This window comes from Tachyglossus aculeatus, chromosome X1 (genome assembly GCF_015852505.1).
Source record: "Tachyglossus aculeatus isolate mTacAcu1 chromosome X1, mTacAcu1.pri, whole genome shotgun sequence".
NCBI lineage: Eukaryota > Metazoa > Chordata > Mammalia > Monotremata > Tachyglossidae > Tachyglossus > Tachyglossus aculeatus.
In genome coordinates, this window is record NC_052101.1 from 88,512,409 (window position 1) to 88,532,400 (window position 19,992).

Here is a 19,992-nt window from a genome sequence, read left to right on the forward strand (position 1 = left end):
CACTTTGGTGGCCAACAGCTTGTAAAAATTCACCTAGGAGCCCCAAATATTTTATGGGGAAGGAGAAAGCAGTTCTGCCATAAAACATGTTCCCATTACACATTTTGGATAGAAGCTACCACAAAATTAATGAAGGTTCTTCTGACAATGTGTGCTTTCTACAAAGGACATGAGGAAGTGTTAGATGAAAAGGTTCTGTGCATGCAGGTATCAAAAACAACCTATTACGACATGTTTCTGTGAATACATGGTTCTTCGGACATGCAACACCCATGAAGGACAGAACTGACTTTCGAGGCAAATGATCAAATACTTTCAACAAAATCAAGGACATATTCTGAGCACTGTAATAACACTGAACAACTTGGTGGTGGCTGCTCTACACCACCACTGGACCTGCCAGCCTGAAAGCACAGCCACAGAGATGGGAATTGGTGAATACATTCCTTAGCTGCACTGATTTATTTTTTCTGAACCCTCAACAAATATTTCAAAAAGGTTTATTTTGCTCATCTGCTAATGCAGGTACTTCAAAATTCTTCCTCTGTCTCACCTATCAGAACTTTGCAGCTTTAAAGGCAACCTGCTTTGCAACTGGAAATACTTCCTGAGTTGCCTCAACAAGTAAAGAATTTAGGCAATGAATTTATCTTCTCAACTTAAATCTGAATATGAAGCTCAAATCCACAAATAAACGTTTAACTTGTGCTGGCTGCCCAGCAAAGCCTAATGACACCCAATTTGAAATAGGAGCGAGAGCAGCCTCACTCCCAAGGGTGGAGAAAGAGAGTCACTATAGCCCAGCAAATATTTAACAAATCAACCTAAACCTCTAGACTATGCCCTTCCAGATTTTTGCCTGGGATTGTGAAACCTGGAAAAAGTTAAAGCTATATTCTTACTTTGAGTGGGTTTTCCTCATCTCCATTTTTCACCAGCTCTGGGATGAGCTGCTGTCTTTCAGCCAATGCTCCCTAGAAAACAAAGATCCCTAAGGTCACGATTTTGTTTTCTCTTCCCTCCTCTTTTAGATCCCTACCACTGGTCTACAACTTTACCTTCTTTTCAAAGAGAGCAAAGCCAGCATCGGCCGCCGCTGATTCTCTCCTCTCTTCATCTCTCAAGGAATTGACAGGTTGGAAGCTATTCTTAAAATTTTCTTTTTGCTTATTTAGACTCTTCGCCCAGCGTTCCATATCTTTGGCAATCTAAAGAAAAATCACCACCATACAAACTAGTTTAAAAAATGCATGCAGTATGTGAAACAGTCAGGTCTTGGTGCTTGGCACCGTGCATTTGGTCAAAAAAGGTCTTCTTTTTCTCTAAGACTTAAAGCATCCTTAATATCAGTCCTCAAGTATTTTCCCAAGATACCATGAATACAATTAGGGCTTTTGAATGAACGAATACTACAACTAAACCCTAGAGACTTTCAGGGTGTCTCTGAGTGAACCAGCAAATTGTGTCAGGAATTTTAAGAGTTTGAAAATAATAGGTCTGATGACAAGAGCCTGCCCAACCCATTTCCAAGCCAGCATATAAAAGTTGCCATCCACCAGAGAAAAATGTGCAAGAGTGTTTTAAAAAGAACCATAATTAATTTCCTTAAAAAAGCTCAGGACCCCAATGTCATTTCAGGTGCGGCTTTAGAGCAGCCACACCTCAGATGAGTTTCGACAAGGAAATTAGCAGAAGCAGGTACCTCCCCCTCCCCTGGTAAAATCAGACTAGATCCACAAAGGAATTAAGATTCTGAGAAGGTAATACACGATAAGCCACATCAATGCCCTCCTTCAAGCTACTGATGCTCACTGCCACAAGTAGGCAGACAGTGAAGCACAATCCTACACAATGCAGCATAGCTATTAATCACAGGGAGGTAACAGAAACTGTCTGGCACTTGGTAGACTAATGGTAAATAGTGCCAAAGACTAAGAAATGGAATTACTCAACCAAGGACAATTTTCGCATGTACACTGAATGAAAGACAGCAGTGGCCACTTGATATTTTAAGCCACAAATGGGTAGAGGCACCCGTGGCATCACCTTCAAATGTGAAGGACAATTACATAAACTGGCCATCAAGGGCCAACGGATTTTTTTTTAGATTATCTGCAAAACTCCTTAGGTATTGAAGTGGCAAAATAGCTACCACTCAAAATTAATGCACAGAATACTTAAATGTTTCATAAATACTAATCCAAGACATTGAGTAAAAAGCAACAACTCAAACATGAACTTTCTTACCTGTTGTGCCGTTTTGCTCTTGGGTTTCTCTTTCTTCTCTTTCCCTTCTTTATTGGAAGGCAAGCCAGTTTGCTGGTGTGCTATGCACTCTGCAGCAGGCACATAGGTCTCTTTCTCTCCATCCCAGTAAAGATACTGCTGGGTTAAGGAATTGTAATAGTACTGGAAAAACCAAAAATGAAAATACCCACTTTTACTCAATTTCTGCTATAAGCCAAAGGGTCTCTGGGCTCCTTGGCCAGAAAGCATTATTAATAATAATAATGATGGCATTTATTAAGCGCTTACTATGTGCAAAGCACTGTTCTAAGTGCTGGGGAGGTTACAAGGTGATCAGGTTGTCCCAGAGGGGGCTCACAGTCTTCATCCCCATTTGACAGATGAGGTAACTGAGGCCCAGAGAAGTTAAGTGACTTGCCCAAAGTCACACAGCAGACAAGTGGCGGAGCCGGAGTTTGAACCCATGACCTGACTCCAAAGCCCGTGCTCGTTCCACTGAGCCACACTGCTTCAACAGCATTCCAGCTGTTGCCTTTGGACTGGGTAACACAGACATAATTCTTCTGCAAAAATCACCCTGTGCAAATGGGAGCTCCGATAAGTTGCCCTTACCAGGTCAATTAAGAATCAATAGCAGCCACGTGAACAGTCAACCTACTCATGGTACCTCGATCTGATCTATCTCACCACAGACCCTTTGTCCATGTCCTCCCCTTGGAGGCCTGGAACTCCTTCCCCCTTCAGATCCCACAAACCACTACTCCCCAAAGCAGCATAGCCTAGTGGACAGAGCACAGACCTAGAAGTCAGAAGGCCCTGGGTTCTAATCCCAGCTCTGCCACTTGTCTGCTGTGTGACTTTGGGCAAATCACTTCAATTCTCTGTGCCTCAGTTACTGTGAGCCCGTGGGACAGGGTCCAACCCGATTTGCTTGTACCCATTACAGCACTATGTGCCAGACACTGAACTAAGTTTTTTAACAAATACAATTTTTATTACATCTCCTTCAAGACATCGTCCCCAACTGAGCCCTCATCTCCCCCTACTCGCCTTCCCTTCTGCCATCACCTATGCACTTGATTCTGTACCCCACAGCCCTTATCTGTAATTTGTCTGTCCACCACCTCTAGCCTGTAAACTCTTTGAGGACTGAGATTGTATCTATCTACTGTTGTTATATTGTACCTTCCCAAGTGCTTAGTTCAGTGCTCTGCACACAGTAAGCATTCAATGAATATCACTGAACCATCGTTCACTCAGAATCAAAGAACACTTAAAAGCTTAAGTCTTGAAAAAAAAATGGAATGTTAAGTGCTTATTATGTGCCAAGCACTGGAGTAGATACAAAATAGTGAAGTTGGATGGTCTCTGTCTCGCATGGGGCTCACAGTCCAAGTAGGAGGGAGACCAGGGATATGATCCCCATTTTATAGATGAGGAAACTGAGCGACAGGGAAGTTAGGTGACTTGCCCAAGGTCACACAGTGGTAAGTGGCACAGCCGGGAAGACATCCTTCTAGACAGCCTGCAAAGGAGGTGGAGGTCATGATTTTAGAACACTAGAAGCAACATTCCAGCTGTTTTGCTTGGCATGTCAATAAACACACCTGGGTGATATCAGCTGGAACACAGATTACTACAGAGAAGGAACTGGGCAAGGAGAAGGGCCTAGAAAAGGGGGAAAGCATGTCAGAGACATAAGGGGCACTCCATCTTAAACTCCTAATAGGGAAGGAAGTAGGGAGCTGGTGTTTGTAAGCTCATTATGGGCAGGGAATATGTCTGCTAATTTCTCTTGTATTGTACTCTCCCAAGCAGTTAGAAAAGTACTCCACACATAGTTGGTGCTCAATAAATAGCACTGATTGATTTTATTGGGATCGGCAGAGTGAACAAGCAGGGACCGACCTGTGGATTGAGGAGCTGTCTTTCCCATCACTACAGACCATGCTACCATTCTCCGTCTCACAAGTCTGTAATCTTGGCATTACCCTCAACTCGCCTCTCTCATTCAACCCATATATTCACTCTGTCAACAAAGCCTGTCGGTTCTGCTTTCATAACATCACTAAAATCTGCTCATTTCTCTCCATCCAAACTGCCATCCCTCCTTGGCTTAGTAGTCAGCCTCCCTGCTGGCCTCCCTACCTCCTGCCTCTCCCCATTCCAGTCCTTACTTCTCTCTGCTGCGTGGATCATTTTTCTAAAAAAAAGTTCAGTCTGTCTCTCCCCACTCCTCAAGAATCTCCAGTGGTTGTCCATCCACTTCCGCATCAAACAGAAACTCCTTACCATCTACTTGAAAGCATTTAATAAGCTTGCCCACTCCTATCTTACCTTGCTGGTTTCCTACTACAACCTGGCCCAAACACTTCACTCGTCCAATATCAACCTATTCACCATACCTTGACCTCAACTTTTTTTTTAAATGGCATTTATTACGTGCTTACTATGTGCAAAGCACTGTTCTAAGCGCTGGATTGTCACCAGCCTCTTGGAACACCCTCCCTCTTTATATACAGCCGACCACCGCTCTCCCCACCTTCAAAGCCTTCTTAAAATCACGTCTCCTTGAGGCCTTTCCCGACTAGGCTCACATTTCTTCTACTCCCTTCCCCCTTGTGTCACCTGTGCACTTGGATCTGTATCCTTTAAACATTTGATATTCACCCCAGCCCCAGGGCACTTATGCATAAAGCCATAATGTATTTTTATGTCTGTCTCCCCCTCTAGACTATAAGCTCCTTGTGGACAGGGATCGTCTGACAACTCTACTGTGCTCTCCCAAGCATTTAGTACCATGCTCTGCACACAGTAGGCACTCAATCAAAACAACTGATCGATTCAGGGGGATGAGAACCCCTGGGGATCTGTTAGGGATTCCAAATATAGGAGCCCCAGGTTGGTGACAGTAAACTAGTTTCTTACTCCCTCCCGCTTTCAGCAGCTGCCTTGTGCATGATAATGGATGAACCTTTCACGACTAGGTGGTTGGGTCCTTAGCAACTTCTTTTATCTGCTGTATAGTGAGGCTGGCTGGGGAAATTGGCTAAATACAAGAAATAAGACTTTTACAGGAGCCAATTAGAACTGTTTAGGGCAGGCCAGACCAGGTAAGCAACAGCCGCTTTAAAGATTGCAAGTGAGCATTAACTCTCCTTGGTCAGACAAATAAGGTGAGTAGAGGTGACCTGGCAGTTGTAAATTTGGAAAACTGGTTAAAGATAGATAATTTTGGCGGCCATCTTATTCGTGGGTTTGCAGGACTGCCCTATACAGCCCAATTTCTCCTTATACAGGCCTAATCTTGTCCTCAGGAATGAATAGGTAGGAAACAGCAGGCAATAGACAATTACTAACTTGATCTTTTCCACAGTGGCCCCTATCATTGTTGTCTGAATCAAAAGCAAGCTAACCAGTTACCATAGAGTAGTTATCAACAGTCTTTTATGGGCTAAACGGCTATCTGGGTCAGAGAGAAGAAAGCTAAAGGAAACGGAAAGCCTGAGATCCACCGGCTACACCCAGAAGAACTATCCATCTGGATAATTCTACAGCCCCATCACTTCACCTACGCAAAACTAAGAGATTTTAAAATGGCATTCATGGTGTATGGAGAACTTGCATTTACCTGGGAATTTGGATCATAATAGAGTCCTGTTATTGGATCATAATAATATCCCGAAGATTCATCATACTGGTAGGTAGAAGTGTCAGGGACAGCTGTAAAGATCAAAATTCAGATCATTCTCTCCTAAAGTCTTTAGGCAACTGAGGGGTTCACGGTCCTTAATGCATTCATTAGGTACATGGCTCTTCATTACCCCAGTGCAGTTAAACTGCTCGCAAAAATGAGCCAATGGTGTCCTGAGCCAATTCAATCACAACCATGGTCCATGTTTCACTTCAGCTTGCTTACCACATTTGGTTCCGGGAACTACACCAGGCGGTGAAGTCACTGGTGCTGGAGGGCTAGTGCTAGTGCTGGGTTGCGCCTCCTCAGTCTGAGGGGGAGGAAAGAGAAAAAAGCATATCGGTATTCTGATCATTGAAACCATTTCAAGAGAGAACTAAAGCACTAACATTTTCCTGGGAGAAATGTTCCTCTGACAAGCCACGGCTATAGTTCTCACGTGATCCTCCAACGAGCAATGCATACTACAGCAGTTTTAGATATTTCTTTCCATACAGTTTAAACCAATGCATGCAGAAAGTTATTAGAAACAAGCCATCTGGGGAGCCTTCAATTAGAAAAAGCAATTAAACTATTCATCTAGTCCTACCAAGAATACATGACAATAAGATGGGACTTGCATATAACCTTCAGTTATGAATCATGCAAGTCTGCACAAAAAGCAGGGCAGTGTAATACTTGCCCAGCAAGACAGTAAAGTTTCCACGATAGTCAACAGTTCTAGATGAAAAACTACAGATTACCGGTGAGCCTGGTGAATTGGAGGTTTGATTATAGAGCTGGGGACTCTGAGATACCACAGCTGCTGAAGTGGTCACTGCCGCCCCTGACAATAAAAATAGTTGGTTAGGAAGCCAGTCAGCTCGTGTAGATTGTGTAAGTTTTTTTTTTATTCAACAGCATTCACCTTCAGTGTCATGCTCCCAACTGACATTGTACTGTGATAAAGCTCAAACATTCTTTTTCTTTAAAATGAGTCAAACCAAGTGTCTATTTTTGCGATCTCTTCCACAATCTGATCCGGCTGCAGATCCTACCCCTTGGGTCTCTCGACCAGAGTGCAGCTGGGCAAAGAACAAGTTGGAAGTACCTGATACTGAAGATGCATCAGACTCCAACTCTCCTGCCTGCTGCTGGTAAAACTGCTGGTAGTCCTGTGGGTACTGCAGGAGATCAAATGGCAATGTTAGTGTGCCACATACAATCTTCTGGGACAAAAAATACCTTATTTCTTCAACCTCTCTACTAACCTGAGCATACTGGGAGTAGCCATCCTGGCCTGGCTGGAGATAACTGTAGTCTACACTGCCCCCTTCTCCACTCTGAGACTGCAAATTCCAGCAGAGAAGGAAAAAAAGGAGAAATTTTCATATCACAAACGGCTACGAGACATACTAGGAACCATGCTCTACTATGCTTGGGTCTCGGAAGCAAGAAAAAAGGAACGGTAACTCAGGAGGGTGCGGCGGTCACTGTCATTTCAGCCACAAACAAACAAAAACACAAGGAAACTCGAGCAAGAAGACCCTCGATCATACCTGGGTGGACGACCACTGAGCCGCAGCAATGGCTGTGCTAGCCACAGAGAAGGCGCTGACCCGGTTACCATCGGGGAGAACCAAGTCTCTGAAACCAGGAAGATTAAGTCACATGAACTAATTCTACCTTTTCATTTCAACCTCAATGTATCCAAACTCACTGAATTTTCTGTTGCAGGAGGGTGCCACAGAGGATTCCTGCCCACTGAGTTTTTAGAGATTACTTAAAAGTCAGATTAGAGATTACTTAAAGCACAAAGAGTGCTTTGGTCTCTCATGGTCACATTTCTTAGGTGGCCTCCCAAAGCCAATTTCCCTAAAAACCGGTGCCATTAGGGCACTATTTTCTTCCATAGTAATTGGCAACCTAGTCAAGTGTCTAGCAAGTACTGACTAGAAAGTTTATGGGAACCGAGTAAGCAAGGAGGTTAACTTGCGCAATTGTGTAAAACAAGGACTGTTTCCAAATGGGTTCCCCCCCCCCCCCACACTTCTACAGCCTGCATATTCATTATTTCTCACTAATTCTTGAGCAGTCATGCCCTCTCACCCGCTAGAGCAAATGGATTCTCAGTTATTTCGAAGTGCAAATGAGGGGCCGGGGGGGGGGGACACACCATATAAAACCTCACAGATAAACCTTACTTTCATGTTTCTAGCCACAAGGACATCAAATATCAATTCAAAAAGCACCAGCTTCACTACAGATCTAAACGTTTACATTATCAAAACAAAAACTCAGAACAAAGCTGCAGCAGGCCATCTCCAATGAAGACAATGAAGCTCAATGTCTGGCAACTCACTTTCTGGCACTCTTGGCAAAATCGACTCCAATGGTTTTCCCATCAATCTTCAATGGGGGATGAAGGCTTTGTAATATTTGCAACAGCTGAGAGGCATCCTAAAGGGGAGAACACATTCTGGTCTAATAGGTAGTCATCTCCATTAAAAACAAGGTAAGAGAACTATTGTGCATACAGATTAGTAATCATTAAAATTCTGACTTTCATTTGTCTAAAATGAGGATTTTTTGGCCTTATGACAACCAAGAGCCAAATCAATCAGAAAGAGATTCAGATAGGAAACAGGCCAGACCTAGGGCATGAAGCTTGCTTGCTCACTTATTCTCAGGTCATCTGGAATTAGCAAAATTATCCAATTATTTGGTTTAAAAATAAAAAAAAGTCAGGCAACCATGAATAACTGATACAGGAACTGAACTTAAAATCTTTAGAAATGCAACCCTCATCCTGCTGCATTACATCAAAGCAGCCCAGGTTCCTTTTAAAAGCTAAGTGATTTGAAAATGAAATGCAAGGATTCCTTAAAAAACAAAACACCATCCTCACCATTGCAGAAGATAGTTGTACAAATGCAAAGCCTCTGTTCTGCTGTGTCTGTTTGTCTTTGATAAGGCGAATATTATTGACAGCCAGTGATGCATACGGCGACAGTGCAGTCATAATGGAATCCACTACAGTATGGGGAGCTATGTTCCGGAGAATGATTGCTGAATCGGGGAGGGAGGAAATAGAACAAATGTTACACAGGCGCTCCCCTTATCTTCTTCTTGACTGACAGTATTCCTTACAGTATGCTTCAAGATAAAACACCCCCCTTTCCTTCTTTATAACCTGTTCTCTTAAAAAGCAAGGGTTATAGCTTCACAAAAATCCCAATTAAGTAAAACTTGTTCTGTAGTACTCAGTGGATGATGCTGCACAAATGCCCATGGGCTTCTGAATCCAGACAGACTCGGGGCTATGAAGACATTCACCCCAATTCTCTAACATAGTGAAAACATCCTCCTTGGCAACACTGGTGTATTTTGGCTGGCTTGAATAGTGATTAGAGCCCATTTCAAATTAGCATTAAATAGTGGGAGATCCATTTTGCTTAGATAATTACAGAGCTCTAGAATGTTAGGAAAAGGTAACACTTCAGAAGCAAATATTTATATTTGTATTGAAAACCCAACTCAAAATCACTTCTTATTGGGATCAATTTTTATACTGGACTTTGACCACGTTCCACTTATCACAGTTTAACGTAAATATATTTACGTTAAACTGTGATAAGTGGAACGTGGTCAAAGTCCAGTATAAAAATTGATATATATTTACATATCTTTTGACCCATTTTGTAGACTTGGGAGACAAATTAATACATGTCGCACATTATTTCCTATTGCATTTAGCACTGCTCAGCTTCACACTATTTTGGTGGACAATTCAGGGCACTAACCACAGTAGAACATTACCTGACTGGTAGGTAAGGTCAGGTGTTAGTGAAATCCTGCATGCAGAAAAGCCCTACAAATTAAAAGTCAGACCATTGGGAGATGGACCCAAGAAACTGCACCCAGATTACTGCTGCAACCAACAAGGCTTTCATTTCTTCAGTGCCTTCATGCTAGCTCGATTCATACTTTTCATCAGGTCAGAAGAGACTCCAGCCCTTAAGAAGCAAGGATTTTGTGATAGGCCGAGAGTGTGTGCCTTCACTTACTATCACAGTAGTAATCCACAGACTGAACAGCCTCTGCAGCTCCAGGTGGTACCTCCTGTTCTGAGTCTTCATGGGGAAGGGAAAAATATGAAAAAATTACAAAATTCCCAAAATGGGAACTCAAAGATCACAACCCCCTGAGATTTGATCTGTGGTACGTTCATGTACAGTGACAATAGTTAAAAACAAAGGTATTGCATATACTTTAAAAGAAAATAAAATTTACCAAATTTATCCGCTCCACACCGAAAACATTTTAGTCTTTTCCTGAAGTTATTAAGGCAGCACTGAAAAAAACAAAAGTGTTGTGTGAGGATTTATAAACTGGGGGCATAGGGGAGTGGGGAGGAACCTGCATAGGCAATTTTTCCTGCCATCTTGTCGACCTAAGTATTTTTGTGTGTGTGTGTGTGTGTGTGTGTGTGTGTGTGTGTGTGTGTGTATTAAAGACTCAATGACAATTCCAAGTGCTATCAAATATGCTAGATAAGACGAACTGCTTGGAGAAGAAATGTAATGAACAGATTCCTAGAAAAGTTTACCCATAGTTTCCCAATGAGGGATTCTGCAGGCTCTTTATCCCTAGGTCTGAATGGGAAATAAATTTCAGTTTATTCTAGAGAACTAGGGAATTATCCAGGAGCACTACTTTTCAAGTAATGAAATATTTTACTTTGAATATTTTGCCATCGTGCCCTTGAACAACCTGAAATTTCTCCAGTTTCGGGCCATATTGTTGAATCAAATTTAACAGACATTTCTGCCCATTACCGGACATGAGGTACCCTGCTGAACCGAAAGTTCATGTACTTCCACAGTGCTGATGACATTGCCGAAGCTCAAAAAGGGGAAGCAGCCCGGTCTAGTGGATAGAGCAGAGTCAGAAGGACCTGGGTTCTAATTCCAGCTTCAACACTTGTCTGCTGTGCGACCTTGAGCGAGTCACTTAACTTCTCTATTCCTCAGTTACCTCATCTATAAAATGGGGATTAAGACTGCGAGCTCTATATGGGACATGGATTGTGTCCAACCTGATTAGCTCATATCTACTCCAAGGCTTAGTATAGTACCTGGCACATAGTAAGCACTTAAATACCATAACTTACTCTACCTTCCAAAAGGAAATAAAAAATTTAGCATTTGCTGGAAAATAATGGATGAACTGAAGAGAGCAAAGGGCACAATTAGTAGCCTAGAATGAATTCAGAATATATGATTTTAACGGATGTGTACATACATGGTGTTTGCTAAAACTATGCCAGGTTGATATTAAGGTAAAGGCTTTAGGTCAGGAATGAGCCATGGATTCTGGGTATCTGGTACACAAAATGTGTTTGGAAATAGGATTGCATAAACCTACTCGAGTTGATTTAGGGGTATTGGCATTATTCAAACTACATTAAAAGCCTCAATTGTCTAAAATATTGTTCAAAAAACAAACACTGTGTGCAACTTAAAACAAAATAAATGAGTCAACTTCAAAGAAGAACTTCTTGACTTCTGTAGAACTACATAAAGAACTTTCACCTGAAAATGATGTGTCTTATGTAACTGAAGTGATCTGAAAATACAAGTGCCACACTGAATAGTCATACGAGTAGTCTATAGCACATTTGGAGTCTAATAAGCTTAAGGAGTTTCCTAAAATCTTCCACGTGCTGTCCTTGAAGGTACCGGAGCAACCCACGTTCACCGACAAGTTGCACGGCTGCTGGCGATTTGAGGGTCAATTCAAGCTACATCCCTACCTGAAACTACCCATTTGGGAGAGGTCAGTCAGTCTCTGGGATCCAAACCCCCTCAGATTTCTCCTGCTGAGTAAGAAATAATCTAAGGGGGCTCTCTCAAAGGTATTCCCGAAGTCTGGCCCATTAAATAACTGCCGCCAACCCCCAGATGGCTGGCCGGTCCTCATTCCATAGGTCTGGTTGCTGGGATGTTTGGAGGAGTCTCTCTCTCCTCTTGCTCTGCTCTACTACAATGATGCTGGCCCCCACTCCCTCTTTGCACAGATTCTAGAAGTAATTGACCATTGCCAGTTTTACTCATTGCCCATTTTTCCAAACAAGCATCAGCACCAAAGCAATAATTAGGAGAAGCGGCATGGCACAGTGGATAGAGCACGGGCCAGGGAGTAAGCAGGTCATGAGTTCTAATCCCAGCTCTGTCACTTGTCTGCTGTTTGGCCTTGGGCAAGTCACTTCACTTCTCTTTGCGGTAAAATGGGGATTAAGACTGTGAGCCCCAATAATAATAATGATGGCATTTAAGTGCTTACTATGTGCCAAGCACTGTTCTAAGCACTGGGGTAGATACAAGGTAATCGGGTTGTCCCACATGGGGCCCGCAGTCTTAATCCCCATTTTACAGATGAGGTAACTGAGGCATAGAAGTTGAGTGACTTGCCCAAAGTCACGCAACAAGTGGCGGGGCCAGGATTAGAACCCATGACCTCTGACTCCCAAGCTCGTGTTCTTTCCACTGAGCCACGCTGCTTCTCTGTCCTTCCCCAAGCAGGACAGGGACTGTGTCCAACCCGATATGCTTATATTCACCCCAGCACTTAGTACAGCGCTTGGCACATAGTAAGCACTTAAACACCACAATTACTATTGTAATTTCCCAACGATGCCATCCCAAGTACGGGTGGCCCTCGGCTTTACAGTATTCAGCACACCACAGGTCTTCCGATGTTTTATCTGACACCCTGGTTGAACTTTTCAACACCCCTTCCAAAACTCTGCTTTTATAATGCTGCCTCTACCACATTAGCTGGTGATGCAGCAACGGGCATGGTTTACACCCCACTGAAAGGAAAGCGGATGTGTGGCTCCTCCCTGGCAACTCCACCAGACCATCAGGTAACCTCACTCCTCCCTGCCTCCATCCATCGATTCTCCCCCGTCCTAACACTGCTCCGAACCAGCACCAAAAATCTGCAAGGTGCTGAGAATGACCACACAAATGGTTCGGGGTGGGGGGAGGGAGTAGAACGATGTTGTGGTTACACTCTCATCATCTACTTTCGCTGAATCAGAGGAACTAACTACTGTATGTGATCTGTAATACTGCCTCTATTGCCTAGGAAAGCAAACTTGATTTACAGAGACAAATCAAGACCAAAGGCGCAAAACTGAGGTGTCTGAATCATACCCGGGTACCTTGCAGATTGTGTTTGCTTTACAATATTCTATTTTACCACACACCACCACTAAAGTTAGTAAAGGGTCCACAACCATTTATTCCAAAACCGTGCTGAACTGAATCCAGAAAGACGTGCACTGTCGGAAGAATGTCCCTTGAGACTTTCATTGCGTTCCAGCCCAAGTGTGTAATGAAGGCACGTGTTCTGGCAGATTCGATTGTATTCGTGAAATGAGTAATTGCGAACTATTGGTTTAACAGAAAATAGGAGCTATACTCCAACCCGCTCCACCAAACTCCATATGGCCCCCCAACACACATATATCTCCTTCATAGCTTTCAAGGACCCTTTATTAATTTTAGTGGCAAGGGCTGTCAATCTATCATTTCGTACCTACCCTACTGCTTGACACGGTGCTTGGTACATAGCACTTGGTACTGAACAAACACCACTGTTAATGGCACTTTACCTAGACCCCTATTTCACTAGCATTTTCTCTATCCTACCTCACATCCCAAAATGCAACTCAATACTTTCCGGCTCCCTGTGAGAAATAGAAATAAAGTGCCAAGTCCAATTCAAGACCATCTGTTCCTCACAATACACAAGCAGATGCTATGCAGTTTACCTTGTTACAAAGCCAATCTTCAAATTTGGGCCTGGGATTGCTGTAGTGCATTGCAATGTGTTTTCCTTGAATCACCAACTTTTTCTGCAAAAAAAAAAGTAGTGCTTAGTTATTCCCATTGTGAGGAACGTGTGTCCATTTTCCCAGGGCAGAGCACACTTCGGAAGAATCAGTGCTCTGGAATTAAATGGACAACATACGGGGAAGACCAACCACCGCCACCTATACCCTGCCCATCCAATCCTTCAAAGAGGCGGACACAGGCAGTAAGAGAATGGGATGTGGAATAAAAGTAAATGGAACCAGGGAGTGTTGCGAGAGCTGCCAAAACACTAAACACTGACAAGGAACAGAAAGTGTCTCTGCAGAGACAGAAGTTCTAACATTCAGCATTGACAGGTTTGCTAAAGAGTGATCATCTATTTCAGAAACTCACACACACCTAACCCAAGTGGTTGTTTTGCTTCTGCTCTAGCCCTTAGAGCATCTGTCCTTAGGCAATGCTTCACTTTTCCCCTACTCCCAATACCTATAGCGAGCCAAGGTATTTTCACTTTTTTTTTTCCAAGTCCTTTTCTTCAAGATGTGTCCCTTGGAAAAGGAGGGAACTCATCTCAAAGGGAACCTGGTTAAACTTCTCCTCAGATGGGATTATTTTGACTGCCACCAACTGAAAATGTAAATAGACTGCATATCTTCAGACTACTGCATCAGTTCATGATTTGGTCCCATGCCAGATGCGGTCTTCATTGAAACAGACAGTAAACTCTCTTCAAAATGAGTCACCAGGAGGCCAATGAAGCTTCTTCAGGGGGTAGGAAAAGTTTAGAAATGCATTCACCACCATGTCCTTCAAGTCAACAGTGTGACTTTAAGGGTAACCATCTATTTTAAGAAGCCAAAGCTGAGATTCAACCACTCTGACCATAAGGTTGCCTAGAACCTGCCCCCAAAGAGCCTTCATTTAATGGGAGCATCTCTGAAGTGAGTCCTGGGGTGTGAAGAGTGGCTTGGGTCAAAACAGGTGAAACTGAGGTTACACTCAGAGATCGACAGGAAAAATCGTGTCGATACACCAAGAAATAGCGGGCCCTAGCAAGTAGAGGCCCTGGAAGACTTCAGGTCTGACATGAATGGCCTTCTTGTAATGTCTTTACTACTTAAGAGGGCAGGATGTCAGCCCAGCTAGGGAAGGGATGAAGGGCCTTCCATTCACTGGGATATGCAGATACAGAAACAAGATGCTGGCATTTATAACACATCATCCCATCACTAGGAGTCAGCTAAGTAGGGCCATTTGTGGGAGACAAACTACTTGTGCTTCCCTGACTCAATAATGCTTTTATTTCTGGAGTGAATTTGGATTGAACTTGTTTCAAGTATTACATATCAATAGAGCTTTGTATACATTAAAATTGTGAAGTTTTTGTTTTTCGAGAGGTTGATTATTTTAAACTCTTGTGCACTGGCACACAGTAAAACCTCAATAAATGTGGTTGATTGGTACTGTGTGTGTGTGTATAAATATGTATATACATATGCGCATACATATGTACATATATCTATATATGGATATATATATATATATCCATCACAATCCATAGAAGTAATGCCGGGGAATTTTTACTTAAGTACCCTTGAGCTTTACTATGAAGGTGTCCATGGTATGAAATGCATGATGCCCTAGTCCCCATAAGGCTATATGCCATGACTTCAGAATATTGAAAAGAAGTAGAAATATCTAACAAGCTGGTCAGTTAAAATACTGTAACATCAACTGAGCCTGCTCAATTTTTGAATAGCTGTGCAAATATCATGATGCTTTATGATAATTACAACTGAACAGCATTTAGCATCATGCTTTTTAAACCCCGGCAAAAATAGGATTCACGGGTAAAGCATTTCTTCACAGTCAACGATAACATTACATGAAGAAACCATTAGCGGTTTGCTTCAGATTGGAACTGTGTGCTATCCTCATTAAAGGGCACTCAGCAAAAGATCAGCATTTCAAAAGCACTTTAACCAGAATATCTGAACAGCACCTGGACACCTCCAAATGACTAGTTTTCAGATTACACTTCTACGGACCTATTTCTTAAATAGCACACAGAGAGCAGTCCCTAATGGACATATATTTATGCCCACAAGTGGCACATTGTCTCTAGGCAAAGATTATGGACTACTTAAAAAGTCTTAACAGCTATCCGAGAGCATTATCACATCACCAAAGTGTGTGGTAAGCCAAGATTACAGAACTTTCAATGATCAGAGTGAATAGGCAATGTTATTAAGTGGGGTGGGGGGCGGGGAAACATTTGGAAGTAGTCTAGTTAATGAAGAGTTTTCAAGAGTCAATAAGAAATATAGTTAGAGATTAACAAAGCCCTGCCTTGCAATCAAGTTTAAATGCACAGCAGAGAATGTGTTTTAAAAACTATTCTAAGGATGTGAATTTTAATATATACAAAGCTTTTTTTTAGTCACTAGTTTGGAATAAACCACTCCTTCCACCTCTTTTTTTTTTTTAAACTGTACAGACTTGTTCCATTTTCAGGAATATCTAGACTTGGTGAGTGAAGCAACCTGATTGGCTTCCATCCAGCTGGTAGCATCTTGCAAGTGATAAAACTCCACGAAGGCGAAACCACGGCTTACACCTAGAGACAGCATTCAGATATAGACGGGATACTTGTGTTAGTCAGTTCCTTTAAAAACAGGTGAATCTCTCTCCAACTGCTTCATTACTTCAACGACAAAGCCAATTTGAGAAGCAGTTTTACAAATGTTTTGAATCTTCTCTATTTTGCCATGGCAAGGAACAAAGTTGCCACAACTTGCTAATGTAGCTCGATTTGATTCCAGACTAAAGTAACCATGCAACAGACTACAAATAGTCAAAGGGGGGGGTTACATTATTGTTACTTACCAGAAAAGCCCCAGTATAACAGCTTAAAAAAAAAATCATCAACTGCTAACACCTTTTCAAAGTGTCATGTTCCTTAGCCATGGCAAACCTTTTGGATTTCATGTGCTTGCAGATTTGGGGGAGGGAAGGGCGGGGGGATTCTTCAGGGACCGGAATGGGGATGGGGAAGAGAAACAGCCACAAAGACAAGGCTAAAACCCTCACCTGTTTTTCGCTTCATCAGCCGCACATCTGCAGGCTGAGGGCCTTCAAAGGATTCCATTATCTCTCGAATCTGTACAGGATTTTATATACACTCGGTTAATTTCAAATTTTCCAGAGTATTTAAAAGAATGTCCACACTTGGGAAAGTCACTTGTGGTCTAACACTAAGTTCACAAGTCTCTCTTCAGTATTTTGCATTATTTTGACTGTAAGTGCTTGGTTTTTTTTTTTATTTCAACAGACTCGAAAGAAGCTGGAGATCAAAATAGCCAGTGTTAGCAACGATAGAAACTGGAGACATTGTTACGGTTCACAGCACTATCAAGTGAAACATGCGACTAATGCGCCCTCTGCTGGCTCAATAGCAGCTATTCACTAACCTCTGAGATTCGCAGCCACCTGTGTTGCTGGCATGCAATTATTTGCAGGAGTAATGATCTTGTAATTTTAGGGGAAGCATTCCCATCAAGAGGACTTCCCCTGTCTTAGACAAGCAACTTGAGCTCCTTGGAAATCAGGAGACACAGAAATGCAAAAGAACAGCATGCTACCGTCAGCTGTTTTCACATAAGAAAACAGATACTGGCCAGATATCAATCACATCAAGCGACATTCCTACACTCCTAATAAAAAATAAAACCTGTGGCATTTGTTAAGCGCTTACTATGGGTCAAGAAAACTGGGGTAGACACAAGATCATCAGGTCCCACATGGGGCTCACAGTCAAAGTAGGAGGGAGAACAGCCATTTTGCAGATATGGGAATTGAGGCCCCCAAGTCACTTGATTTGCCCAAGGTCACACAGCAGGTAAGTGGCAGAGCCGGGATTAGAACCCATGTCCTCTGACTTCCAAGCCTGTGCTATTGCCACTAGGCAACGCTGCTTCACTAAAAAAGATAAAATAAAATGGTAAGGGAGCATATTGATCCCTTTATGAAAAGAGCTTGCCAATGCTTAAAGCTCTGGTGTTTCGGTTAAGTAGCCTGAACTCCATTTATCCAGTATACAAAACCCAGCTTTTAAGTGGTCAATGAAGAGCAAGGACTTCTAATTATTGTCTAATTAAAAGCATCAACAAATAGGCAAGTAAGTCTTACTTGTTTGAAACCAAAAATTTTAGACAACTCTACCCCAAAATGGCATAACACTCTTCAAACAAAAATAATCAGGATTATGTGTAAACATAGGAACTAATATCAGACAATTCCACCCCAAAAGGCACATGTGGCCTAGGATGCAGTTCATCTACAAGCATCTAGAACAGTCAAGACCTAGAGGCATAGGCCTTTTACAACAATATCATTTCAGGAAAAAAAAGCACATTGGAAGAGAGAGCACATCAGAGGACCTCAAGGAATTTGGATGATTTAGATTTCACATTTAGTAAGCTGATTTGGAGTTATTTGCTTTTGACACTTACATCATTTTCTGAGACAGTAATGGGAAGCCCCCGCAACATGATCGTCTTACTCTCCCTCTCATCACTAATGTCATTCCTGTAGTCATGCTCTCCGTAGTCTCCATCAGAATGATAACCGTCTTCTGATCTGTCGCTATTTCTTCTCTCGCGTTCCCTCTGGGTAAGAATGAAGACCAAATGCCATTAAAATCAGCTTGAAATTATTTCAGATGTGCATCTTTCACTCCAAAGCAAAGAATGCAGTGCTTCACTTTTGATATGTAATTCCAACTGAGGCCTTGGGGCAAGTTGTTAGGCTTTTGAAAGAGCATGAGACATTACAAGATGACAGAGGAACATTAGTTTTCAAATTCTGGGCTTCTGAAAAGGACAGGATCAGGAAATATATCAAATCGGGGTCCATAGTCTCCCTTCCTCCTTGCAGCTCTAGCTAATGGCAGAGGGGGCAAGAGATACTGCTGCAAAGATAGCCAAGAGGATCACTTGGTCCTCACTAAGATGATAGCACTAGCCCTATGCTTAAATTGGTTTTGAAAGCAGGAAGGGCTGTGGAATTGGATCGAATTATGGCAATGATACATAATGGGTTAGATCATATTGAATTAACTGATTGGGAACAAGTCACCGGGACCATCTGGCATCCAAGAACTCTGAACCCATCCTCAGAAAGTCACCAAACCAGAGAACTGATGGAATATCAATGGGACACTATCTATAAGGGTTTATAAGTAATCTTGGGGATTATAGTTCAGTGAAGACAGGTGAATCTCACTTCGCCACCTGGCCAAGAGTAGTTTAAGTTTAGGCTCAATAAGTAATTCAACAAACACGACCTGCTGGGAGAAAAGACAGCAAGGCTTCTGTAAGGGAAAACTGTGGGTCACTAATACACCAGAATTCTTTGAATGGGTCACCAAGCCTGTGGCTAGAGGGTTAACATAAATTTGTACTTTGATCTTATGATTCACAAATTGGATCAGTTCATGGATGGCTGTCTCCCCACTAGACTGCAAGCTGCTTGAGGACAGGGATCATGTCTACCAACTCTCCCAAGTGCTTTGAGTCCAGTGCTTTGCACACAGTAAGGGCTCCATAAATACCACTGATTGACTGACTGATCGAAAAGTTCCTAAAAGGCTACTAAACAGAAAGCTAAGCATGTAGGGGGAAAAGTTAATGCTAGATGGTCCACCCCTAAACTTTTAGATGTTGAAGAGGACAGCCACCTCAGGGTTCTTCCAAGTATCCTGTTGCCATTGTCAAAGACAAGTGGCTTCATGGACAACTGGCTTGACCCACTAATGGCATGTCTTGTGTTTTAACATACTTCTCCCTTTTCTGTAGCAGCCAGAGCAGGCAGAGAAAGAGGGTCCAATCCCCAGTTCCCTGCAGAATAACCGTTAAGAACACATTTCCTCATTAGCAATACTCAATGACCCTCAACAGCCCAGGTTCAGGGAGCTTGTTCAGGAAAGTATTCTGAGCATGCAAGGGAAGGGGTATCCACTTGAAAGCAAAAGATCAAACTACACAGTAGTAACTAAGATAAATAGGACCCAACCACACCTGGTCAGCAAGAAGGTTTCTAAAATGGGGCTCAACTACAGGTTATATATTAAGCCTCTTGAAGGTATTTCCCTTCCTTAATGCCTACACAGCAGGGATGCTTCAAAGAATG

The 19,992-nt window shown here is 42.5% G+C and overlaps 1 protein-coding gene across 2 annotated transcripts in view; it reads right to left on the reverse strand.

Annotated features, from left to right (window-relative positions):
- RBM5 (RNA binding motif protein 5) overlaps positions 1-19,992 on the reverse strand; it is a 40,708-nt gene that overhangs the window by 3,351 nt on the left and 17,365 nt on the right. The window contains exons 4-20 of one of the 2 annotated variants that reach the window (XM_038739919.1): positions 18,315-18,470; positions 16,894-16,963; positions 16,347-16,420; positions 13,761-13,844; positions 10,214-10,274; positions 9,988-10,053; positions 8,829-8,995; positions 8,283-8,380; positions 7,480-7,567; positions 7,192-7,269; positions 7,032-7,104; positions 6,685-6,767; positions 6,167-6,251; positions 5,879-5,970; positions 2,248-2,409; positions 1,059-1,208; positions 903-974 (exon numbers count right to left, since the gene is read on the reverse strand). In XM_038739919.1, the coding sequence (XP_038595847.1) occupies positions 903-974; positions 1,059-1,208; positions 2,248-2,409; positions 5,879-5,970; positions 6,167-6,251; positions 6,685-6,767; positions 7,032-7,104; positions 7,192-7,269; positions 7,480-7,567; positions 8,283-8,380; positions 8,829-8,995; positions 9,988-10,053; positions 10,214-10,274; positions 13,761-13,844; positions 16,347-16,420; positions 16,894-16,963; positions 18,315-18,470 (1,659 nt within the window). The remainder of the gene's footprint in view (positions 1-902; positions 975-1,058; positions 1,209-2,247; positions 2,410-5,878; positions 5,971-6,166; positions 6,252-6,684; positions 6,768-7,031; positions 7,105-7,191; positions 7,270-7,479; positions 7,568-8,282; positions 8,381-8,828; positions 8,996-9,987; positions 10,054-10,213; positions 10,275-13,760; positions 13,845-16,346; positions 16,421-16,893; positions 16,964-18,314; positions 18,471-19,992) is intronic. The other variant, XM_038739920.1, reaches the window with a different exon arrangement.